This window comes from Esox lucius, chromosome 2, assembly GCF_011004845.1.
Source record: "Esox lucius isolate fEsoLuc1 chromosome 2, fEsoLuc1.pri, whole genome shotgun sequence".
Lineage (NCBI taxonomy): Eukaryota > Metazoa > Chordata > Actinopteri > Esociformes > Esocidae > Esox > Esox lucius.
Window position 1 is genome coordinate 26,579,537 of NC_047570.1, and position 26,939 is coordinate 26,606,475.

General features: G+C 39.8%; 1 protein-coding gene across 5 annotated transcripts; it reads right to left on the bottom strand.

Moving 5' to 3' along the window:
* Window positions 1-2,869: 2,869 nt before the first annotated feature.
* On the bottom strand, window positions 2,870-23,490 carry alpk3b (alpha-kinase 3b). 5 transcript variants are annotated; one of them, XM_020052010.3, is made up of 17 exons: window positions 23,353-23,490; window positions 22,862-23,151; window positions 20,475-20,513; window positions 19,936-20,057; window positions 19,683-19,800; window positions 17,393-19,544; window positions 8,365-8,662; window positions 6,394-6,747; window positions 5,852-5,999; window positions 5,552-5,679; window positions 5,404-5,439; window positions 4,931-5,208; window positions 4,680-4,768; window positions 4,338-4,555; window positions 4,189-4,237; window positions 3,572-3,760; window positions 2,870-3,461 (listed from the first exon to the last, which is right to left on the bottom strand). In XM_020052010.3, the coding sequence occupies exons 2-17, from the start codon at window positions 23,008-23,010 to the stop codon at window positions 3,338-3,340; spliced, it is 4,491 nt and encodes a 1,496-aa protein (XP_019907569.3). In that variant the 5' UTR covers window positions 23,011-23,151; window positions 23,353-23,490; the 3' UTR covers window positions 2,870-3,337. The 5 variants fall into 5 exon arrangements, with proteins under 5 accessions (XP_019907569.3, XP_019907564.3, XP_019907552.3 ...); XM_020052005.3 differs by having other exon boundaries at window positions 7,018-8,662; XM_020051993.3 differs by having other exon boundaries at window positions 6,394-8,662.
* Between the last annotated feature and the right edge of the window lie 3,449 nt (window positions 23,491-26,939).

Below are 26,939 nucleotides of genomic sequence, written 5' to 3' on the forward strand. Positions count from 1 at the left end.
GGCTCAAATGTTCTGGGGATTGGCAGTGGTAAGCTTCATAAAAAGTGTAGGCTTTGACTGATATTCCAAACATGAGCTGATTTATCTAGTTCTGTATCAGTAGGCTACGGGTATTTTGTGAAACAGTAGCTACTGTTCAAATGTATATACATTTTTTTTAAATAGTTACCTCAGTATTTGTATTAAAAAACATCCTGTGGGCCTTTACAAATATTGTTCTTCATCATTAGCTTCTACATCCACTAACTGATTATGTAAAACCAAAGTCCGATTTCACAACGTCGAAGTAAAAACACCTGAAACAAAATGTGCCTTTTAATCCTAATTTTGGGTTGGGCATGAGGTTTAAAAGTATTGTTAATAAAGGATTTTTTTTTAACTTGGTTCCATTCGTTGAAAGCAATTTCTGTGCAAAAGAAACAATACACCATGGTTCAGTCTGAGCTAGCACTGGGTGAATTACATTTGTAAACAACTTGTTAGCTAGCTAGTTACCTTACTGTAAACTACGGTTCAGTTTCAAATGAAACAATGTCAAAATCTGTAGAATCTTGGCCCAGTTATATCTTGCTTCATAGGCTTCCACTAACTAAAACATAGTTATAATTAAACTGTAGTAAGGACAACATAAGTACAGAATTGTCATGACATAAACTTAAGTTCAGTATGAGGGCAAACCTCATCTTTGCATGGTGAACATACTGCCATCGATGCATGTGTACTCTGAATAGGCTTATGCGTTGCAATGCTGTGGAGTGTGGTTTCTGAAATGTTGGTGGTTGAGATAGAGCCCTTGCCTTCTTCAGAAACACAAACACTATTGTTGCTGCAGTCGGATATCTGATCGACCTTCCAATACTTCCTCTTTACTTATTTATGTTGGGCTGTCTAAAATCCCCTCCAGATCTCGGGAACACATTAATCCCAAACAGAGACTAAAGACTCTGAGTAATGTGTTCTCTCCACTTGAAGCTGATTTTGTCAGTCATCACAGCGTTGGTGGGGTTGCATTGACGCCTGACGGCTCTGAACCCTCTCGCTCAGTGATTGATAGAATGATGAAATCAACAGTGTGGTAGGTTGGAGGGAGCAGCACACTCGCCCCCGAGCTTCACCACAAGGGTTTTCAATCATCTCTCAAGTGTCTTTCTCTCATTTTTCATCTCTCTGTCTCTGATGTTCCCTCTCTGTCTCTTGCATGCCTTCCATGAGTATAAATTGCAGCACATCATAAACGTATTCTGATAAAGGTTTATTTTAAATTGCAGTATGTAAAGATCTTCTGTAATATAGTAAAACATAATTGCCACTCCATTTTGTTTTACTTGAGTAAATGTCTCTTTCTTTGTGATGCTGACATCTAGTGTGCAGAATGCTGATGTTTTAAGTGATGGTAATCTGAAGTGGCTTATACCTGTGTTGCCTGGCATTATTTAGCTAAATCAGTGACTTTTATTCACAAATTGTGAAAGTTGTTCAGTGAATGTCTTACTTCAAATTATATGAAAATGCCATTTTCAGACAAATATCTTTCCATAAAGAATGGAATTATATTCTTTTTTGACTTAAGTTACATACAGTATTTCTCTCAATTTGATGTTTTACTCAGTAAATGTCTTTCAGCAATTTAATGTGTGGGCTCTTTGAATCTGAAATATTACAGTGGTTAAAATGAATGAGGTTATTATCAGTTGTGGCGTGTTTCAATATAACCGCACTATTCATAGCTCCAGTGGAATGATGATAACAGAATGCTCTGTAACTATGCTTTCTCAGATAGTGGAGGTCAGTCAGATACTGCTGGGAAACTCACATACCAAGATATTGCATTTCATATAGAGAACGTTGGATGGGTAGATATACATTGCATAGAGCAGATGGGCTGCTTTTGATTACAACAAGTGATGTAGCTACCTGCCTACTGAATAACTCCCATGACAGATATACATTACAGGTCAAATACCTTCCAGAACAGCACTCAAAATTCCTTGAGATAGGCCAAGCACGTCTTATTTAATGAGATGTAATTTAATTCAATATGTTTTATTTTACAGACATGGCCTCCTGGTAACGTTTTTATGAATGTTATACAATGCACACAGAGAGAAGTTCCAGTATAAAAGTCAGTGTGGGATTATTCACTGTGTTCAGTGTCATGGAATACTATATAATGGATGATATACAAAAGCATTGTCGTAATAGAACAAAGATCCTGAAAGGAGTGCTTTTCCAAGAGGATTGTCTTTTACTCCTCAACTAACTGTTAATTTATGTACTGTAATGTTTTTTGTTACCCCATGTTCATGTGAAAGCCTTCATCTTTACAGCTAGAATCTGCAATTGAAACAATAACTAAGTGTATCACCCCACCTCTGTTTTGAAAATAAAAGCTATGGGATGTGCCACAAGTAAATTGAGTGCTATTTGGGATGAAAGGGATCTTGAAGAAGGCTATCCCTCCATTTTGCAATGCCATGCCATACCCTGTGGATGGTGCTTGATTGGTGCAAATGTTTTCCTTCAACAGGACAATGACTCAAAGCACAGCTCCAAACAATGCAAGAACTATTTAGGGAAGAAATCAGTTGGTGTCCTGTCTATAATGGAGTGGCCAGCACAGTCACCGAATGTCAACCTTATTGAGCAGTTGTGGGAGCAGCTTGGCCGTATGGTAAATAAGAAGTGCCCATCAAGCCAATCCAACTTGTGGGAGGTGCCTCAAGAAGCATGGGGTGAAATCTCTTCAGATTACCTCAACAAATTGACAACTTGAATGGCAAAGGTCTGCAAGGCTTGACGACAGCAAAGTATAAAAGGCTTTTATATAGTATATCATAATAATAATAATAATGAGTCATTATGGTAATAATTCATTATTTAGTCAATTTAATAATTAATAATTGTATACTTTGATGGTCGTACTACTGCAGTCATTTATATCTATTGTTTCCAATTCTGGCAACATAGACATCATGACCTTTGATACTAAGGTGCTTGTCATTGTTTCTTGAAACACATAATTAATTTGAATATGTGCAAAATGCCTCTGTTATGTCTGGCTACATTCTTCGTTCTCATTGTCTTTCCATTCTCTTGGCCTTCTGAGATGGCCATCCATCTCAACCTTCTTCTGGGACCCATGCCTCTGTCTTTGTCTCTTTTTCTCTCAAAGCTTAAAGGAGGGAGGGGTCACCAGCCTTTCATCCCAGACTGGCTCCCAGCTCCCCCAAAGCTCTACTGATGGGGTGGACATGTCCGGCCGTGATTCCATACCTTGTTCAGTATGTATTCTCTTCATTGAGAAAAGCAGCTGTTTTCTACAACCAGAGAAGCCATTCTAGCTCTGGACAACCTTGAGGAAATCTACATTCTTGAGGTTGGTAGTGGACTTGCTGTCCTCTGGCTCAACTTCCTTTCTGGCCAGCCTGGGGCTTCCTGTAGCTTTCCTGGAGGGCTGTGGACTAAAAAGAGAAAAAAACATGTCAATGACACAAACATTGACAGGCACAGGGGTCATCCACAATTTAAGGTTAATTGCCTTGCCCACTGGCCAAATGGCAGTGCATCATACCTGGAGGAGCCAGACACTTTGCGGTGGAGCAGTGGGCTCCTGGAGCCCTTGGGTTTGGCTGGGGTCTGTAGGGAGTCTTGGCTTTTCAGCAGTTTCAGGCTGAGGAGGCCACAGTAGTAGTTACAGTGGTGCTGAGAGACAAACTGCTCAAACACACTGGGGTTCTCTGTGATCGTGAGACTTTGGTACCTGGAATGACAACAATGATTATGTTACAGAGTAAAGGAACGGGTTGTTTACAGAGCTCTGTGCCCTAGTTATTACAGCATTATTACCCAGAAGCTACACTACAGCCATGGAGTTGGCACCAGCCTTCTTTGAAATAAATGACTCTTCCTGTACTACTTGGATTGCGCCACGTCCAATTCTTGATGACTGCCCTGAGCATAGTTTCAGTATTGTTATTGAAAATATGGAAGAATTTTTTTTGATTTTGATGGGTTTCTGGTGAGAGTTTCTAACAGGTAGAATGTCACTTTGACATGATGTTGATGACAAGGCAACATGACGCTTGTAGTGTGACTGTGCCGTATTTGTGCAATGATCTGTGTTATCATGCATACCTCTTAAACACAATGTTCAGAGAATATAACAGGGAACATTATAAGCCTACCAACCCTTTTGATTTGATGGACACTGAAACATTTGTGATCTTGAGGTCAACACCTGCAACAGAATCACACACAATTACAGTTAATTTAGTCTGTTCTGTTATTTACCAAAACACAACGGGAGAGTCAGTCGTCTGAGTTTATGAACACTGTACCTTCCATCCGAGTAAGCAGGAGGTTTCCGTTGGTCCACTGGTGGATCCAGTGCTGCAGTGCACTGCATTTCAGTGCTGCCTCAGAGCCAGTTCCCATGACCAAGCGGCCTGAAGCATCAACCTGACTGTACCTTACAAAGTCCCCATTCAGGTCAGTCTCTACAGTGGCATGGGGAATAGTATTGGCAGGGCGATATATCAGGTACACTGGGATCACTCTGTGAACACATAGAGACACCTCCTTGTCATAATACACACACATACAGACACACTGTGTTATGAGAATGTGTTAAGATTTAAGAAAAAAACGATTGTTGTTATATGTCTGATGATCACACTTACTCCAGTACTGCCCCAAAGGTTTCTATCACCCTACATTCTGCAGCAAAGATCTTGGAGTATTCACGGGCCATGTTCTGAATTCTACATTCCTGTTGGAAAGAACAATGCATATATGAACAGACAAAATGACTAGAATTGACATTTTGGTGATTCTTATCACAACATTCCTAATATTGTCACGGTAGCCCAGTAACCAATTTTGTTACTCCCACTAAATGAGTACTTTATGCATGAAAAACAAAACCCTTCACCTGCTGTGTCATTGCGTGGTTCCTCTCGACCAAGTTGCTCTCTCCTTTGGCTCCATAGTAGGCAATGGGACTCTTCACCTTGATGTAACAGGTAGACCCCGACTCAAACACTGGGTCCAGCCCATAGATAACTTTCACCTTACAGGCCTTGTGGGAGCAACCCTTTCCAATGTGGGCCTCCTCCGTCATGATCCGCCCAAAGAACTTCCTTCCCCAGGTGCCAGAGTCAGCCAGGCCCTTAGTGAACAGCAGCGGAGTCATCTCTATCTCCTCTCCCACTGTTTAGTGGAAAGACATGCATGACTTTAGACCACTTTAGATAAAAGTATCTGGTACATGGCATATATTCTTCCTGTTATTATAATGATAATATTATATTATTTCAACTGGATGTAAACTGAAATGTACTAATGTTGGCATTGTTGGGTGTACCTGGAGTAGACAGTAACAGAACACAAACAATGAAACGTTACCTTCTTGATCATCACGCAAAAACATGCCAGAGAGTACTGCCAAGACAGAGTAAACAAAATTAGCCATAATAACAGATAAAAGGTAAAAGAGATGAAGTGATGAAAAAGTCCAACTTTTGAGGATGAACCGAGAGGTAAGTGTACATACTGTCAACAGAGAGTAGAAAGTCTGTTGTGTCCGTCCCATATTCATTAGTGATGGTGCAGCCGTAAACTCCACAATCTATGCTGGATGTGTGAACAATGGCCAGTGCTACCTGAGTCTCATCTCCTGAACTGGAAAACATAAAGGTATTGAGAATGGACTCCACAATGAACTAAAACATTTGCCTACCACAAGGTGTCTCTGTAACACCTTACACCTTATCACAGTGGCCACCAGTTTATACATACAGAAAAAATGTGATTGTGTTGTTGATGATTCAGGCAGGCTGCATTGAGGAATTACCTTCTTTTATCTGTAGCGATCTCCACCTCATCCCTGAACCACCTGATGGTGGAGTCACTAAGCACGTTGAAAAACTGGCACCACAGTTTCAAATGTCCCGCGGCATCTGAGAAGGGCTCTCCCCTAATCTTCCTGATAACCTGAGGAGCTGGAAATAGAGAAGGGGGAGAAAAGAATGCGAAGATGGGAGAGAGAGAGAAAGATGTAAGAGACAGATACCCATGACAGACAGACATTAGGTAAAGATATATATATATATATATATATATATATATATATATATATATATATATATATATACATCTGCCTAACTTTATGTGATATGGCTCCATCTTGTGACTGCAAAAATGCATCAAAAACAACACAGAAACTTTGTAACACACACTACTGTAGCTTATGCTAATACAAATGGTGCTAATTCAAATGGTTATTTTATTAATATTTTATTAATATGAATAAATAACGACTTTCTCTAAATGTGCCAATATCAGCCACCTTTTTTTTTTTTCACACAACACTGATATATCTTTAGAAGCATTTACCTTTGAATGGGTTATGCTTGTGCTTGTCCTGTTCAGACGGTTTCTCTTCAGTCTTAGCAGTGTCTGTTGTCTCTGGATTTTGAGTCACTTTCCTTCTGACAAGGAGAGGGGACTGTCTCTCTGCTGGAGGGGTGTGTTGGCCACTTTGGTTCTGCCGCAGAGGAAATCTGAGGGATTGACAAGGGGACTTGGGTGAAGGGGACTCTGGGGAGAGCCCAAAGGTAATCCTGGACACTTCCTCTCTGTGAGGGCTCTGGACATCCGTTGGTGAAGCTGCAGCTTTCGGGTCCTCTCCTTGGACTTTGGGAATGATGATTTTGCGGCGGGCACCAGAGGCCAGCTCCTGTGGGGTGGCTGAGGGGATAAGGGACACACTGTCTGTCTTTAGCAGGCCAGTACTGACTTCATTGACTGTGACACATGACAAAGAGTCTGACTTTGAATATTCCTCAGCTTTTACCCCTTCGGATGGAGAGGTTTTGTTATCCAAATGAATGATGGAAACAGGTACAGACCCTTGAGTCTCATTACACAGGAAACCCCTGGTTACAAGCATTGTTACAGGCTGAGGATCAGTCTGAGGTGCATCAGGTTTGTGTTCTTCACTATGAATTAGATTCATACCTATTACTGGGGGGGGTTCATGGACAGGTTGCAGTGTCGGGGTTGAAGGGTTCGTTGTAAATCCTGGCTTCTTGGTATTAGGAAGTGGGCTAGACTCTTCTGAATGCTCCGAAAGGGAAGAAGGACACCTTCTGTCTCTGCCATGTTGACTGCTGAACACTGGAGGCAGTGCGTGTGACGAATTCATCTCTTTTATTGAATTTGAGAGTTTTTGTTGTGTCTCTGCGGTGTCGGTTACAGATGAGATGGGTGTAGAAGTAACTGTCATTTCTGAAGACCTTTGCTCTGGTGTAATAAGTGAAGTCTCTCTTTGACCATTATAATTACCGTCTGGACTAATGTAAGCAGTATGATCCAAAACCTGCTCATGTTTTGCATCCATGACATTTTCAGTGTTTGTTACTATACATAGAGGAGTATTACTGTTCTCTAAAGAACCATCCATGTCTATGATAGAGATGGGAGGAATAACAAAAGCTTTAGATGAGGCTTCAGTCATTGGTCTAACTATGGAAGATTCCACACATTCTGGTTTAGAGCTAGTTAAGTTATGCTCTACATTTGAAGCAGAAACAAAGCCATTACAAATACCTGCTACCTTCTTACAAGTGCTTTTCTCAGGTTCCTGTCTATAATTTGTGTCATACATCCTTAACTCCAGACTTTGCATTCTCATGTTCTGTATGCCTGTTACTGAGGGGCTTCTAGGTTGTTGGTCTGCATTTGGATTTTGTACCGGAGGTGTTGAAATGGAGATCTCCGCAATTGGTGCCACTGAGACGAGTGGAACTTTGTTATCGTCTATGCAGACCATTTGTGATCTTAGAAGCTCTGCTATAGACATTACTTTGGCTACTGGTTTTGGGGCATCTTTTAAATATATTTTTTTATGTCTAGAGATGTCAGCATCTGAAACATTTGTTTTGTCTGTTGAATTTGTTTTGTTTGAAATAAAAGTACTGAAGCAGGGATTTAAGGAACAATTCTGAGGAAGACATTTTTGAATATCTGGAATTTTACATTCTGCTTTCTTCAAACCACATTGCTTATTCTCTAATTCTACATCCAAAAGTTGCACTTTTACACGTTCAACACTTTCCATAACAGGGGTTTTTGAAATGGTTTTGATCTCACTTTCCTGAAATTTGCTAACTCTCTCCGCTTTATGAACAGATTCCAACCCAGGTTTCTTCTCGTTATTGTCTCGCTTCACTTGTAACTCACCTACCAAACTACCCTTTCCTTTTAAATCAACTTGTATTTCTGTCTCCCCAATTTTTTTTATAGCCATCTCAATTTGACATCGCTGTCCCACTAATGAAACACTACACCCCAAGGTGTTCTCACCAGCACCATGGCTTTCGAGGGGTGACATCAGTGGCTCTGTAAAAGGTACTGTATTGCTCTCATTTGATCCTCTGGAATACTCCTGTGTGCCCTGTGTCAGTTTGTCAGAGGCTGATTGGCCAGGGGTATTGTGCACAGCAGGGGTACGCTTGTTAGCATCTGTTACAAGCTCTTCATCCGATGCCGATGGAGAGTGTTTTCGTGGCATGTTCAGCTTGCTTCGGGTGGTTGGTGTTACTGATTCTGGACAGACAGGTGTTCCATTCCTCTCTATCTTCTGTCTGTGTTTCTGTGTAACCTTGACATACAACAAGAGATTTCCACGCTGTTAATACTTAACTGATGTCATACTCATAATACACAGCATCATAAAACATTTACATTGTTGCATTGTGCACACATTTACAAGTACCTGTATCAATCTTAAATCTTAAAATTCTCTGAATATGTGTGAACATGGGTTAAAAACCATACCCAAAATAACAACAAAGGAATGTTTTTATACAGGATAAAATGCAGTTCATTTCACATCCTACAATATAACAATGTGTAAAGCCTTATCAACTACAAATTGTTTTAGCTAGTTTTAAAATAAATGTAAGTATGAAGAAGTAATTTTCCCCCCTGTAAAATTGGTTCTACTGTACAGAATTCTAGGGACACTGTGATCACATCAAAGATAAAAGGAGAGGGAAGAAAGATGATCACTCTAAATATATGGTTGTAATCTTGTTTTCCATGGTGACCTCTCTCTGTCGGGTTGAGTGCTAAAACAGATTTACTAACTGGAACCTGGTCAATGGATGGGGCAATCCTGTTTCATAGGACTTCACAAACTGTTCTTCACTTGACACCCATGGCTTATAGTCAACACACAATAATTAACACAGGTTTAACCCCTCAAATACAAAGCCTTTAACAGAGTCTAATAGAACCACTAGTAGGGAAGTGTTGTAAAGCTGTAATACTATAACATGATTATTACTTAATGTATGTGGTCCTCTGATGAGCCATAGAGATTAACAGTACCCTCACAAACACAGTGCAGTCTCACAGTAGGCCTACAGGATAAGGTAGTGTAATGTTGATACAGCTTATGAATCTCTTGTAAGATTGAATCCTGGTCTGAACCTGTTCTTCTGATCTTAGGTAAATATAATAAAGCTCTGCTAAAATGAGCACCAGGTGTAATTGCAAAACCAAAATTAGCACTGGAGCCTGTTAACGGTTCTTCCTGATTTACATTTACTGAAATTATTATTTGCATTGCATCTCATTAAGTGAATAATACTGCAGTGCCGTAGGGAATTGTAGTGCATTTAAAACCTAATAATTCATATAAATGTTTCTATTCACTTAAGAACCAATCAAGAGAATACAATTAAGATGGGTACAGAAGGAAGATTATTCTTGGCTCATGTTGTATGAAAATCAATTGTAGGCCTTGCATTTTAAGTGAGGAAAAATATTTCTGTCTCACGCCCACAATGTTCACTGCAGATAGGAGACTTTAAACAAGCTTAGCTGTGACAAAATCAAATGGAGAAAGGGGATTTTTTAAGACTGACATTATAATTGTTTAAAGTGCTGCATCTGTCAGAATCCACTTTTCAACCTGAAAGACATTTACCAGAACTTACCCATGATGGTATACAATGATTCACACAAATAGGTCATAATTTTTGTCAAAGTTTGATATATTTGGCCTTCATGTGTCAAGTATGATTGTCCCACTTTGTATACTTCTGTAAAAATGCTGTGTTTTTTCCGCCAGATGTGACATTCACATCCTTTTTAGCCCATTTTTGATTTTGCAAAGAAAAAACTACAGTTGTTGTTTATCAGCTTGATCTCAACCCATAATTAAGGAAAAATATTTAAAAGAAAAAAACATTATTAGTCAAGAAATTTTCTCTCATTTTTGCTGGACCCCTGCATTAAGTAATTTGTATTACAACAATTCTGGAGGGCACTGTGTATGACAGACAGCTTTTCATAGTAAGCTGGACTTGGCCGCATAGCCATTGCAAAATGCATTTTTACATCTCAGACATAATCCATTTTATAATTTGTATATTTTATCAATTTGTAAGACGATACAGCACATTCTACCCTTCATGGACATTTAGGAATGGTGACATTGCATGATGGGATTGTATTTCTGAGCTCTGCTCCATAACCGTAATCAAGGTTGAATGGTTTGGGTGTATTACACATTATTGACTAGAGTTAGTCAGATACATTACATTAAAGAAAAAGACAGAAGGGGGAAACAATGGACGCCTTGAAGACAACCTCCCCTGGGTTGAGTTCATGAGGGAGTTGGGTCAACAGAGATAATCTGAAGAAAAGAGGAGAGAGTCAAGTGGGAAGGGCGCCAAGTGGTTGGACATCCCTAGTTTTCCCTGGGATTCCCTGGGATTTCCCAAGTTTCCCAGTTCAACCCGTGGAGACAAGGCAGATTGTCACTGGGTCAGAGCATCTCCAAAACTGGGGCCCTTATGAGGTGTTCCAGGTCTGCAGTGGTCAATACCTATCAAAAGTAGTCCAAGAAAGGAAAAGCTGTGAAACGGCAGACAGGGTCATGGGCGGCCAAGGCTCATTGATGCATGTGGGGAGCGAAGGCTGGCCCATGTGGTCCGATCCAACAGATGAGTTACTGTAGCTCAAATTGCTGAAAAAGTTAATGCTGGTACTGATAGAAAGGTGTCAGAACACACAGCGTTGACAAATTCCCGAGATCTCAATCCATTTGAGCAGCTGTGGGATGTGCTGGACAAACAATATTAGGCAGGTGGTCATAATGTTATGGCTGATCGTTGTGTGTATTTTCCTTTCTCTCTCAAGCAAATAAAGTTTGACTGTCCGAGGTGAATATCAAAGATGAAATAGGTAACTTTCTTTCTAGCTAGTGAATGCAAGTTTTTGTTTACAGTGTATCCTAAAAGTTAAATTCTGTCCCGGGCCCGTCGTTCCTGTCGGCGTCCCTGAAGGGCACTTTCACTGGAATAAGATTTTTGGACGACCCATTTAAGTCCAATTGACAACATGGAATAAAAAAAAAGAGAAACAGAAGTGAGTAGGGGGGAAGGGAGAAAATCCTGCCTTTGAAGAGATGATTTGCTCTGTGCCACCACCACCAGATGCTCTTGGACTATGGGAGTCTGATGAAAGGAGAGCAGCTGGAGTAGCTGTTTTTTCTTGGATAATTCATGACTCAGTGAGTGCCAAAAATGGACCTGAGAGGCAGCATAGGTCAAGACGACCTCTGCCTTGTTCAGGTCAAAATATCCAAATGGTGCCAGTGACCAGGTATTCCACATGGGTTGTGTGGGCAGGGAAAGCTAGATTAGGAGTGTTGCGGACATGGAATGGGGAGCGTCTATAAAAACTACAAGGAGCCAAGTGAACAGTGACAGAAAACAAACACGTTTCAAAGAGATAAAAGCATACATTTGAAGTATCAGTAGAGATACCAAACAGCATGAGTCAGGTTGTGTGTATTTTCCTCAGCTTTAAGTCCTTTTAAGTCCTAATCAGCTGTTTAAGTCCTAAACAGCTGAGACTCATCTACCAATCTTCGGGATAGAAATTAAACAATTTTCAGGCTAGGACTAATATATGTTATATTACCATGTGAAGTAGTTATATTACCATGTGAAGTATTACCATAGTTGTAAAACCATTTGAAACAAAATGCACTATCAATTGAGGAGTTATTATATCTTATTATATTCAACAATTTAAAAACTTCTTATACAACCCTGTTTCCATAAAAGTTGGAACACTGTAAAATGGAAGTAAAAACAGAATGCAAAATCCACATTTTCAATAGAAAATAGTACAAAGACAATATATCAAATGTTGAAACGGAAAAACGTTATTGATCCTTGAAGAATATGTCCACATTTAATTTAATGCCACCAACATGTTTTAAAAAAGACTTGAAAAGCACCTGGTGGAACATCTCTCAACTACAGTGGAGAGAACAAATATTTGATAACCTGCAGGGTTTCCCACTTTACAAAGCATGTAGAAGTCTGTTATTTTTATCATAGGTACTCTTCAACTGTGAGTAATGGAATATAAAACATTATTCCAGAAAATCTCATTGTATGATTTTGAAATAATTAATTTGCATTTTATTGCATGACATAAGTATTTGATACATCAGAAAAGCAGAACTTAATATTTGGTACAGAAACTTTGTTTGCAATTACAGAGATCATACGTTTCCTGTAGTTCTTGACCAGGTTTGCACACACTGCAGCAGGGATTTTGGCCCACTCCTCCATACAGACCTTCTCCAGATCCTTCAGGTTTCAGGGCTGTCGCTGTGCAATACAGACTTTCAGCTCTCTGCAAAGATTTTTTATTGGGTTCAGGTCTGGAGACTGGCTAGGCCACTCCAGGACCTTGAGATGCTTCTTACGAAGCCATCTTCTTACGAAGTTCCCTCCACTTCCCTCGCGATACATGGCCCCATCCATGCTCCCCTCAATATGGTGAAGTCATCCTGTCCCCTTTGCAGAAAAGAATGATCCCCAAAGAATGATGTTTCCACCTCCTTGCTTCACTGTTGGGATGGTGTTCTTGGGGTTGTACTCATCCTTCTTCTTCTTCCAAACAGGGCGAGTGGAGTTTAGACCAAAAAGATCTATTTTTGTCTCATCAGACCACATGACCTTCTCCCATTCCTCCTCTGGATCATCCAGATGGTCATTGGCAAACTTCAGACTGGCCTGGACATGCGCTGGCTTGAGCAGTGGGACCTTGCGTGGGCTGCAGGATTTTAATCCATGACGTCGTAATGTGTTACTAATGATTTTCTTTGAGACTGTGGTCCCAGCTCTCTTCAGGTCATTGATCAGGTCCTGCCGTGTAGTTCTGGGCTGATCCCTCACCTTCCTCATGATCATTGATGCCCCATGAGGCGAGATCTTGCATGGAGCCCCAGACCAAAGGAGATTGACCATTATCCTGAACTTCTTCCATTTTCTAATAATTGCGCCTATTGTCCTGTAGCCTATCCCAGCCTTGTGCAGGTCTACAGTTTTATCCCTGATGTCCTTACAGCTCTCTGGTCTTGGCCATTGTGGAGAGGTTGGAGTCTGTTTGAGTGTGTGGACAGGTATCTTTTATACAGGTTGCAAGTTCAAACAGGTGCAGTTAATACAGGTAATGAGTGGAGAACAGGAGGGCTTCATAAAGAAAAACTAACAGGTATGTGAGAGCCGGAATTCTTACTGGTTGGTAGCCGATCAAATAATTATGTCATGCAATAAAATGCAAATGAATTATTTAAAAATCATACCATGTGATTTTCTGGATTTTTGTTTTAGATTCCATCTCTCACAGTTGAAGTGTACCTATGAATTACAGACCTCTACATGCTTTGTAAGTAGGAAAACCTGCAAAATCAGCAGTGTATCAAATACTTGTTCTCCCCACTGTAATTAGGTTAATTGGCACCAGGTCAGTAACATGATTGGGTATAAAAAGAACATCCCAGAGAGGATGAGTCTTTCAGAAGTAAAGATGGCAAGGAGTTCATGACTCTGTGAAAGATTGTGCAGGCAAAAAGTGCAACAATTTAAGAATAATGGTTCTCAATGTAAAATTGCAAAGAGTTTGGGGACCTCATGATATACAGTACATAATATCATTCAGAGAATCCGGATAAATCTCAGTACGCAAGGGACAAGGCCCAAAACCAATAATGGATTGCTGTGATCACTGCATTAAAAATAGACATGATACTGTAGTGGAAATCATTGCATGGGCTCAGGAACACTTCTGAAAAACATTCTCAGTATGTCGTTGCATCCACAAATGCAAGTTAAAACTCTCCCATGCAAATAAGAACACTGCCGCGTTCTCTGGGCCCAAGTTAATTTAAGATGGGAAGGCCTTGCTTATTCTGCAAGACAATGCCAAAGCACATTCTGCATGTATTATGACAGCATGGCTCCGTAGAAAAAGAGTCAGGGTGCTAAACTGGCCTGCCTGCAGTCCAGACCTGTCACCCATTGAAAACAAAGGTGCTTTATCACACGGGAGACCCTGATCTGTTGAGCAGCTAAAATCCTATATCAAGCAAGAATGGGAAAACATTTCCCCTACAAAACTGCTGAAATTGGTCTCCTCAGTTCCCAAATGCTTAGAATGCATTTAAATGAAGAGGTGATGCAACACTGTAACAAACACACCCCTGTCCCAACGTTTTTGAAATGTGTTGCTGGCATCAAATTCTAAATGGGCATATATTTTTCCAAAAACAATAACATTTCTCTGGTTCAACATTTAATATGTTGTCTATGTACTACTTACTATCAACTAAATATAGGTATTCAATAATTTTATTAGCATTTTACGCAGCGTCCCAAGTTTTTGGGAAAAGGGGTTGTAAGTTTCTAGTTCATAACTGTGGAAATAAAGTTGCTATCTCAACGTACACATGCATGCAAGCAAGGAGACAGTGAGCAATACTGGAACTGGTAGTTGATGATAGAAATATATAAATCACCTTTTTTAATGCATTATGCTCTATGTGCTGTGACTTCGAGTTCCTGGTGTCAGAACCTCACTGGGCTGAAGAAAGTGTTACAGGCTATTTACCGGCTGTACTTATTATTCCTTGTGCTTGCTTCAAAAAATTATAGTTAAAGCATTCACGCAAGCAAAATAGTTAAAGCATTCACCACTCTTGATTTGAATTATTATGCCAGTGCTTCATTAGCCTGGTTAAGCTAAAGACTGTAGGGTGATCAGATGTTCCCTGTTTTCCGGGGACAGTCCGTTTTTGGTGGCCTGTCCCCGGCTGGAGCGGCCCTCGGAAAATGTCCCCGTTTTTCATTGTGTGTTAAAAACAGCAAAGAGAAATAATATTTTATGTGGCAAGATAGACTGGGCAGTAGAGCCCACAAGTTGACATCTCAATCGCGTTGTGCTTGTTTTGGCAGAGAGGGCTGCTCACAATAGCAGATCCATTAACTCTTCTGCTAAATACTTGTTCGCACTAATTTTTGAGAAAACTGCTTTGGAAAACTCGTCCAGAAGCTCGCAAGTGGCAAGTGAATCCACAACATAAGCACAAATGCCTTTTCAAGACAGGTTTCAATCGTGTGAGATAGTAGCTAGTGATGTTATAATGTCGCAATTGATTAAATAGATAGATGATCTGCTCTATAAGATTTTAAATAGGTTATGCTAGCTAATGTTAGCTATGTAGACTAAGTTAGCTAGCTAGGTTAGCTAGCTACTGTTATGGTATCTATGTAAAGAAGCGTTATTATGAAAATATGATCATATTAAATTAATGCAGAATTAATTATGAATATATTTATTTGTAGATTAGAATTTTAGTGGTTTGGCATTATAATATAAAATATATTTAGGAATTGTCATTGATAACATTAGCATAGAAGATGGAGAGGAAGGAGAGGACGACTGGATAGAAAGAACAGTGAAGGAGATAGAGGAGGAAAGTTAAAGATATGATTACAGAGCCTGCCAATTTATTATTCCAAACAATGTTTTTGAGAAAAAAAACAAAAATGAGGCAAGCAATGGCAATCTGTTAACCAAACTATTTTGTCTAATAGTGTACTATTTGTTATTAAAGATTGGAGAGGAAGGAGAAGAGAGTGAAAAGGAACAATTAAGGGAGTAAAAAGAGTGAAGGGAGGAGAGTGTAGGAGAGTAAGGTTGAAAGGTAAAGAGAAGGAAAGGAAGGAAGACAAGTGAAGAAAAGAGGAGAAAGACTGGAGGAGAAAGTAGATAACAGAATAAGAAGAGTGACACATGCAATCCTGAAGAAAATAGGTCTACATTCTTCTGAGAAAAACACAGATTAGGTCGGTATAAGTATATTATGCAGTTACCAATCTCATCTTATTTCTTTATTATGTTGTTAAGTATTGTCTGTGTTGTTTCTTTAATACAGCTGGTTCTTTTTATGTCTTTCACAGTGTGCCTGTGGGACTAAATATATTAACCTGGAATTGTCTCCCTTTTCCAAGGTAATAACATTTGGAAATTGTAACGATATATTGACTGCCAAACTGGAAATTACCAGTTACTATGCCAGTTCTTCATTAGCCACTAGTATAATATTTACTAGTTATTAAGTCAGTGCTTTGTTAGCCATGACTAATATAGTAGAAAGCAACAAAACTAAACATAACATTAAAGATTTATGCACTGGAGAAAGCCAATCAGTGTTTCTCATTATTGCATAGCTGGCAAGATAGTTTAATGAATGGTTAAGGAATGTTATGTAAATAGACGCTTTCAGAAAGCCAACGAATGTTAGACAGCACATGCCCCACAAACGCTGAGCTTCCGAACGAACGGTAGTAAATGCGCCTCCCAGATCTTCCAAAATGACTGTGTAAAACATGCATGCTCCAAACACTGACGTAAACATGTATGATTATAAACAATGACCGAAATGAACATTACCAAAGTTGTTTTGAAATACTGCAGCAAACAAACAATTCATATCTGCAGTATAGCTGAAAGAATAGACTTTAAATTAAGGATAACAGTCAAGTCTCAAGCAGATCAAACACATTACCTATTATACTTTCTACGTATGGACCAAGCCTAAACCTTTTGAGTCATCATCACTAAATCATCTGTTCCACTGTGCTTTTCACTGTCATGTCAATTGTTTTCCCCATCAAGACCATTCCCTGTAGACTCAAAGCCACACACTGTTTAAAAGCCAACAGAGATGACCTCCCAAAATCCTTGTTGGACAAATCTAACACACGACATAAGCCTTCGGGTCCTCGATGATATTTAAATAAATGTTTTCAGTCATTCAATATCTAGCAGCGGTAAAATACCTGTTGCCTTTGCCAGCACATGCATCATTACAAATAAATCTTGTCACACAGTGAAGGAATACTTAAAATCTAATAATATCCCTCTGGGTGCTTGTGTAACTGATCTGATGTGGCTGGTGTTTGTTGGAAACACTAGGCGCTCCATGAGCTCATAGGGACAGAGCAGGGACACTCACCTCCTCACCCAGCAGCACAGGCAGCTGAGACACAGACACATTCTTTAGGCTGGTGCTTGTTTCCTCCTCAGACATCTGATCTCCTGCCTGTTCACACAGACGCTGAGGCAAAGCAGAGACGGACTTGCTGCTCTCACGGGGTATCATTAGGACAGATGGCACTGTACCCCCAGCAACATGACCCGCTCTTCCAGTTTGATGGATGGAAGATGTATCTGATTGTAGTATCCCAAGCACTGTCGCAGAATCCTTTGATGAGCATTCTGTTTTAGCTTTCGCAGTAAAGCTGTTAAGGTTTCCCGGTGCCGAAGGCTTATTGTCCATTATAATGTTTTGATTGGTTCCAATGCCCTTTGATGAGCTGTTTGACATATGTGGACAAGAACTTGGTTGTGGTTGTAGAGTAACAGAGGGACTTGTTTGAGGTTGTTGTGTTTGTGAAGGACTTGATTGTGAATGCAGGTTTGCAGAAGGACTTGGATTACGTTTTGCTGAAGGACCACTTGACTGACATAGCTGTGGTACTAGTTCCCCTGAAAGAGGACTCCGTTTATTTGGCTGTGGTTGTAGTTTTGCTGAATGATGACTTGGTTGTGTTTCTGGATTCAATGACAGACTTGGTTGTGCTTCTGGTTTTGTGGAAAGGATTGGTTGTGCTTGCAGTTTTACTGGATGGCTTGGTTGTGCTTGTGGTTTTACTATAAGACTTGGCTGTGCTTGTGGTTTTACTAAAAGGCTTGGATGTGCTGATGGTTTTACTGAAAGGCTTGGCTGTGCTCGTGGTTTTACTAAAAGGCTTGGCTGTGCTTGTGGTTTTACTGAAAGGCTTGGCTGTGCTTGTGGTTTTACTGAAAGGCTTGGCTGTGTTGGTGGTTTTACTGAAAGGCTTGTTTGTTCTGGTGGTTTCACTGAAAGGCTTGTTTGTACTGGTGGCTTTACTATTTCGCTCTGTTGTGGTTGTGACGTTACAGAGGGAGGTCTTGGTTGTGGTTGTAGTTTCAGTGAAGCACTTGGCTGAGGTTGTAATGTAACTGATGTGCTTGGTTGTGGTTGTAGTTCAACTGCAAGACTTGGTTGTGGTTGTAGTTCAACTGGAATAATTGGTTTTGGTTGTAGTTTATCTGAAGTATGTGCTTGTGGTTGTATTGAGGTCACAGGAGGAACTGTACTATGACTTCCCTTGATGTTGTTATTTCCAACCTTACGGGTCACCTGAGCCACTGAACATGTTTGATTCTTAGTCCCTGAAGTGGTTTGCCCTTTCGAAGAGAACCCAGGAGAAGTAGATTCATCCTTGTGTGGTAGGGTTTTTACAAGCGTCTTTTCATCCAATTGAACCTTCACGTCTTCCATTATGGACACAGTGTTATTCTGTGGGTCTTTCTTTGTCTGTTTCATGTAGTTTACACCATTCATCTTGGAGGCTGAAGGGTCCACAGCACTCTCCACTTCCATTGCTTCAATTGGCAAGGTTGCAGAATCTGCCAGACAGAATGTCACACTGACTTTTCCTTCCTCACTCATCCCACTGTCCCTCTCAGGCCCCTTCCCTGCCTGGCTATCAGCTGTCACACTGCTCTCTTCTCCTTTAAAGATCTTTACCTTCTTCTTGGACAGTGATACTTTGGGCGTATGTGGAGCAAAATACTTTTGCAATGAATCATGGTCATACGTCAAGCCTTTGCTACTTCCATTTTCTGTAATGGCTGTCTGTCGTTTGATATAGGAAGCCCCAGTCCCAATAACAGTAGTTTCCATTTCCTCTTCCCCTGCCACTCTGTCCTGTATTCTGGACTCAACCTCAGCAGCCTGGGCCAGAGTATTTTTCTCCACCACCTCATTCTCCATAGAGCTGGGGGCAATGAAGCTGTGGTCCATAGGAGAATGTCTTTTCCTCTGGGACCGGTCTGGACTGATGGTCCTCTGTGTCTCCTGTTGACCATCTAAAGATATGTGGTTCTCCTTGTCCCACACCTTGGGCTTCTCCAGCTCCCTGCTATTCTTTTCTGCATTAAGCTTCATCTTTGCAAAATATTGCTGGTGGATTTTGTACTCCGTCATCGTCCCCACCTCCAGAACTCCAGAGCAGGACACAATGCCTTTGCTGTTCCTGGCAGACGCCTGGTAGATGGCTGCATCCTCCTCACTGCAACTGGAAAGAAAAGAGAAATTCTATAGTCTATTGTCATTTTTTTATGTAACAATTTTAAATGTTAACAGAAATTATACAGACCAAAAGTAAAAATTTTTTTACAAAAATTGCTATTTTTATGCGTTAGAAAATGCATACTTATAAATGTGCAGGGAATGGTTTTGTCCATTGCGGGATATATTATATTTAGGTAGTCCACAGTATCTGTCCAATTGCACATCATCTTTATACCATGTCACTTCCGGAGTCGGGTGACCTAAAAAGAAAGATTGAAACAAATAGAAATGTATACAGGAGAACTACTTTTAGATTGGTTAACATCTTGAAAACTAAGAATGAGAAAACAAACAATGTATTGCACTGATACACAGACTGTGGGAGACAGATTTACCTGACACGTCACAGGTGAACATGGTGTTACAGGTTTCAGACACAGCTTTTGACTTTAAAGTGGATTCAAAGTATGGCTGGGTTTCCTCAGTTAACTGTTGCATAACACAGTGCAGTGTGCTCCTGCAAAAAACAACAACTTTAATTTCCAAATAGAAACACATTTTTAAGCCCTGGGCCAAATCTATTTTCTAAATGTGTCATTTTTTAAATAATACAACATATTTTCTTGAACAAATTTAAGCCTACATACTGTTAGGTAATGTGATTTCAGATACTAGTGATTCAATTTCCATGGATTGTGTTTCTTTTCATATGTATTTCAGAGGTCAGAATGGGTGTTATGTCGTTTGTAATGTAATATGTGATGCAATCCAATATCACTGTGACCAAATAACAGCCAATATATTTCACCAAACACACATTTATTCTTTTTTATTGTCTGTCCTAAGTGAAAGAAAACACAAGCCCGGCAAAAGAAAGCATAAAATAGCAAGTGCAGGTGTTAGTTAAATGGATTCTAAACAGATGCATGAGTACCTTGATGGCCTGTATTGAGAATAGCTGTGACTGGAGTAGCTATGCAGAAAGGGGGCAGATAAAAGCAGCTCATCAGGCATAGTGCGTGTTCCATCATGAAGGAAAATATGCATATATGGAATAAGTGCTCTTAAATATAAATTGTAATAGTCTTTTTTTCAACAATTTACTGGTCATTATTTAAACTGGCTATCAAATCTGAATCTGTTATTCCATAACAAAATACATTTTACTACAACCCTGTTTCCAAAAAGTTGGGATACTTATATTTATACTTACAAAGACAACATATTACATGTTGAAACTGAGAAATGTTATTGTGTCTATATATAAAAATATATGCCAGCAACATGTTTCAAAAAAGCTGGGGCAGGGGCAACAAAAGACTGTAAACGTTATGAAATGCTAAATAAAAACTGGTGGAACATCTCCAACTAATTAGGTTAATTGGCAACATGTCAGTAATATGATTAGGTATAAAAAGGTCATCCCAGAGAGTAGGAGTCTTTCAGAAGTAAAGATGGGGAGGGGTTCACCACTCTGTGTAAGACTGCACGGGCAAATATTGCAACAATTTGAGAATAATGTTTCTCAATGTCAAATTGCAAAGAGTTTGGGGATCTCGTCATATATGGTACATAATACCATTAAAAGATTCAGAGAATACGAAGAAATGTCTGTACGCAAGGGACAAGGCCTGAAAACCAATATAGGATGGCCGTGATCTTTGGGCCCTCAGGCGGCACTGCATTCAAAACAGACACGATTGTTTAGTGGACATCACTGCATGGGCTGTAAACACATTTTGTTGCTGCATCCGCAAATGCAAGTTAAAACATTACCATGCAAAGAAGAAACCATACATAAACAAGATCCAGAAACGCCGCAGCCTTCTCTGGGCCCGAGCTCATTTAAAATAGACTACGGTCAAGTGCAAAACTGTCTTGTGGTCTGACAAATCACAATGTGAAATTATTTTGGAGAATTATGGATGCCGCATCCTCCAGGCTAAAGAGGAGAGGGACCATCCAGATTGTTATCAGTGCACAGTTCAAAAGCCAGCATCCGTGATGGTATAATGGTGCATTAGTGCACATGGCGTGGGTGACTTGCACAACTGTGAGAGCACCATTAATGCCAAACAATTACAGGTTTTGGAGAAACATATGCTGCCATCCAGGCAACATCTTTTCAGTGAAGGCCTTGCTTATTTAAGCAAGACAATGCCAAACCACATTCTGCACGTATTACAAGAGCATGGCTCTGTAGAAAAGAGTCTAAACTGAGTCTTGTGTTAAAAAAGAGTCTCAAAAAGAGACTTTAACTATGCTAAACTGGCCTGCCGTCCAGACTTGTCACCCACTGAAAACATTTGGTGCATTATGAAACAAAAAATACAATAAAGGAGACACTGAACTGTTAAGCAGCTGAAATCCTATATCAAGCCAGATTGGGAAAACATTTCACTTTCAAAACTACAGCAATTTCTCTCCTTAGTTCGCAAACACAGCGTGTTGTTAAAAGAAGAGGTGATGCAACACAGTGGCAAACATGCCCATCCCCAGTTTTTTTTAACGTGTTGCTCAAATAAAAAATGGGAATAGATTTTTCCAAAAACAATTACATTTCTCAGTTTCATTATTTAATTTGTCTTTGTACCATTTTCAAATAAATATAGGGTTAAATGATTTGCACATCATTGCATTCTGTTTTGATTTGCATTTTACGTGGCGTCCAAACTTTTTGGGAAACGGGGTTCGTATGATCGAACACACATGACCCTGAATGTAATACATTCAAATGAGATACATATTACTACATACATTATGGATGTTTCCTGATCCTGCAATGCTGCAAAATTGTTAATATTTTACTGAATTACAGTTATGAATAAATGTTTGCACTTGACTTAAAATATCATACTAGGTTTTAACACTCACTTTGCAATTAGTCCATACTGGATTTTCCTTAATGTTCTTCTGTTTTTAGGTGGGTTGGATATTGAAAGACAGTATATATTTCCACACACTTATGCAGTGAGTTGTAGTTTATTTATAAAGAGCATAGAGCTGACCTTCATGGTCATGGGGTTTTATGAGCTAGTTTTGAGTGTTACCTATCAGCTGGTCATTCAAGCAGCCCTTTAGACAATGAAACGAAACCAACTAAATTAAAGTAAAACACAGAAAAATCCACACATTTCAATTCACAAAGATTGCAAATCCTATTTTAATATTAACAACACATGATGCCATTTGTTAGGGAGAGGAACTACGTAATAAACATGTTATTACTTGGTTAGGTAGAGTTATAATTGTCTATGTCACTCAAGCCCAGTCGTTGATTTTAAACGAAGGCGGTGGGGGCAGGTTCAAGGGGATGTTTACCTGTGTTCAGGCCTGACACTGGAGAGGTAGCTGTGGCTGTTGGCTCGGCTGTTGGCTCTGCTGCTCCCTGTGACATCATCTACATTGTGGTAGCCGGACCTTCCATCCCCCGCAGAGTAGGAGCGTGTTGTAAGCCTCCTGGAACTCATTCTCCAAAAAATTACGTTTCACTTTCAAGTCCCCCAGAGAAGCCTCCTCAGTGATTGATGATAGGTGTCAGTCCAGCTAACAAAATCATTTTTCTTCTGTTGCTATTATTCGATATGGGTCTAAAACCTAGGAGACAGCAACTGAAAGAGAAATAAAGTTCATGGTTACTTTTTTAAGACACAAACTCAAGAAGCACTTTTTTAGTTAATATTTATAAAGTTGAAGGAAAATGTAAAAATCAGCAAACCTACTTCTACTGTCTTAATCAATTGTAATGCAATGACTTCTACTATAGAACCAGACATTAGCAACATATAACTTTGGTAAAAGTACAATGTTACCGTTATGTCCAGTTGGTAACAAATCCATGAAATGTTATAAATTGACACGGTATCTTCCTTCAGATAAAGTCACCATTCATATGTTTCTTCTGTCTTTTTGTAGATGGACCCCTCAGCTCCCTGAGGCTCAAGGCACTGCAATTTCCAATCAAGCATGAGCATGCGTAACCCGCCTAACCTATTTATAGCAGGCCTACAAATAGGGACAAGAGCACATCACATTTTCCAAAACTAACCCTGGAAACATTTTAAGTACAATACCCTATCACCACAAGAAAACACAGTTATAATAAAAAAAAAAAACAATGGTACAAGGTCATGTTGTTAGTAGCTCTCCAAATGTTACTATTTGGGTTAAGCATGTTTTGTGCCTTGGTTATCAATATAAAACATATCCACTAAAAATGCACAGGATCTTTCAGGTGGCCCAATAGGTGAAAGCAGTTTTTGATCTCTCAAACAATGCACATACAATGCACATACCTCCCCATGATTGTTCTTACAGCCAGTCCTTAAGGATCATATGATCCTGTCAATCAGAGCGATGCCTCCAGCCTAAAAAGTCCATCAAAACAAGATGGAAAACCTGACATTCAGTTCCTAAGTTTCCACTTCCCAAACCTAAATTGTAAGTGTTCACTTTCACTTACTGACCTTCCAAAGCAATACACTTGTTGTCCATACATGTTGTGAAAAATATCAGCTTGCCTGAACACAAGAACATTTAGCATGACATTTTTATCATAGCAATGACATGTCATCTTGTTACTTTTTACACAGAATGTATTGCGAGTTAGGGTTACAATCTTCCTAATCCATTGGTCTTATATTTGTGTGACATAAAGTCAGGCCACTGGCCAATGCTCTCATTGTGCTGTGATTGACGCGGTTCTGTCAGACCCCCATAGGAAAAGCAATAGGAATAGAACAGCCTTATATAGTCTCTTTTGGCTAATTGGATCCAAGGGTGTGTTGCGGATGCTACTCCTCCAAGTGACAGAGCACACGGAAAACACAGACAATTGGTGTTTATTTTTTCCACATGACCAAACCCAAAATGACTAAAAGGTGGTTGAAACTCTATTCCAGGGGTATGACGAAATAATGTATTAAAGTTCTGACTGTGTTGGTAACAGGTTTATAGTAGCAGTAATTGTGGTTCATGGCCATGTGCTATATCCAGGCACATCACATTGCACACCAACGTTCCTTAGATGTTGAATATTGGCCCCTGCCTTTTTGCTTAAATACACACAAATACTGTTTGTTTATACACACGTATACATATGTACTGCATAGATATATAAATATAGAAATATATATACAGCAGATATGCAGCTCTGGAAGAAATTAAGAGACCTTTTTCTTTCCTTTCCAAAAAAGTCAAAAAGGAAGGTTTTGAGTGAGGAACAGAAGGGTTAAAATTAAGAGACCACTGCAAATTGAATGCTTCTGTTTCTCAATCAAAACATTCCTTTTCAATGTTTTTGGAAAGGAAAGAAAAAGGTGCAGTGGTCTCTCAATTGTGGCTTTATACACCCGTTTATGTCCCCTTCCCAGGCACCCTACCTGCCTAAAGGAGTTGCTAGAGTGCAGTAGGTCCCAATCCTTGCTGATGCTGCCACTACACACACCAAGCATGGCCTGGTATACAGGTGCTAGTCATAAAATTAGAATATCATCAAAAAGTTGATTTATTTCAGTAATTCCGTTCAAAAAGTGAAACTTTATTATATTAATTCATTACACACAAACTGATATATTTCAAATGTTTATTTCTTTTAATTGTGATGATTATAACTGACAACTAATGAAAATCCCAAATTCAGTATCTCAGAAAATTAGAATATTACTTAAGACCAATACAAAAAAAATATTTTTAGAAATGTTGGCCAACTGAAAAGTATGAACATGAAAAGTATGAGCATGTACAGCACTCAATACTTAGTTGGGGCTCCTATTTCCTGAATTACTGCAGCAATGCAGCGTGGCATGGAGTCGATCAGTCTGTGGCACTGCTCAGGTGTTATGAGAGCCCAGGTTGCTCTGATAGTGGCCTTCAGCTCCTCTGCATTGTTGGGTCTGGCGTATCGCATCTTCCTCTTCACAATACCCCATAGATTTTCTATAGGGTTAAGGTCAGGCGAGTTTGCTGGCCAATTAAGAACAGGGATACCATGGTCTTTAAACCAAGTACTGGTAGCTTTGGCACTGTGTACAGGTGCCAAGTCCTGTTGGAAAATGAAATCTGCATCTCCATAAAGTTGGTCAGCAGCAGGAAGCATGAAGTGCTCTAAAACTTCCTGGTAGACGGCTGTGTTGACCTTGGACCTCAGAAAACATAGTGGACCAACACCAGCAGATGACATGGCACCCCAAACCATCACTGACTGTGGAAACTTTACACTGGACTTCAAGCAACGTGGATTCTGTGTCTCTCCTCTCTTCCTCCAGACTCTGGGACCTTGATTTCCAAAGGAAATGCAAAATGTACTTTCATCAGAGAACATAACTCAGCAGCAGTCCAGTCCTTTTTGTCTTTAGCCCAGGCAAGACGCTTCTGACGCTGTGTCTTGTTCAAGAGTGGCTTGACACAAGGAATGCGACAGCTGAAACCCATGTCTTGCATACGTCTGTGCGTGGTGGTTCTTGAAGCACTGACTCCAGCTGCAGTCCACTCTTTGTGAATCTCCCCCACATTTTTGAATGGGTTTTGTTTCACAATCCTCTCCAGGGTGCGGTTATCCCTATTGCTTGTACACTTTTTTCTAACACATCTTTTCCTCCACTTCGCCTCTCTCTATTAATGTGCTTGGACACAGAGCTCTGTGAACAGCCAGCCTCTTTAGCTATGACCGTTTGTGTCTTGCCCTCCTTGTGCAAGGTGTCAATGGTTGTCTTTTGGACAGCTGTCAAGTCAGCAGTCCTCCCCATGATTGTGTTGCCTACAGAACTATACTGAGAGACCATTTAAAGGTTTTTTCAGGTGTTTTGGGTTAATTAGCTTGATTAGAGTGTGGCACCAGGTGTCTTTAATATTGAACCTTTTCACAATATTCAAATTTTCTGAGATACTGAATTTGGGGTTTTCATTAGTTGTGGTTTTCACACTTGAAATATATCAGTCTGTGTGGAATGAATGTATACATTATACAAGTTTCACTTTTTGAATTTGAATTACTGAAACAAATAAACTTTTTGATGATATTTTTATTTTATGACCAGCACCTGTACATGAACTGACCCTTAGAGCTCCCAGCCACCTGTCAGCTAGCTGTGGTCAAGGCTTGAACCTTGGCTGTGGTGGACAGCTTAGATTGTAGAGATTTTTTCACCTTAAACTTGCATTCTCTCAGATTAACATGCACTGCACTTGGGAACGTAACTGGCACTATCACTGTTCATTCCATGCGTTTTAAGTGAGTGACGTTTATATCAGGTTTAAAGATACCAATCAGAATTCCTCTCATGTTACTGTACATAAATAGATATCCCATTTCACATACATGGACTGCATGCCTACTGCGCAGCTATTTTAGAATACAATTACTATTCTTTTAATTTCCACCACTGTGTCTCTCAATGAC

What these genes read in the sequence shown, in the direction of transcription:
- alpk3b (XM_020051993.3), bottom strand. Translation starts at nt 23,010, where the DNA reads ATGAGTTCCAGGAGGCTTACAACACGCTCCTACTCTGCGGGGGATGGA. An exon ending in CATTCCCTGCACATTTATAA is followed by an intron (nt 19,545 to 19,682) that starts GTATGCATTTTC and finishes TTTTCTTTCCAG; the next exon opens with TTGCAGTGAGGAGGATGCAG. An exon ending in ATCGCTACAGATAAAAGAAG is followed by an intron (nt 5,680 to 5,851) that starts GTAATTCCTCAA and finishes TATGTTTTCCAG; the next exon opens with TTCAGGAGATGAGACTCAGG.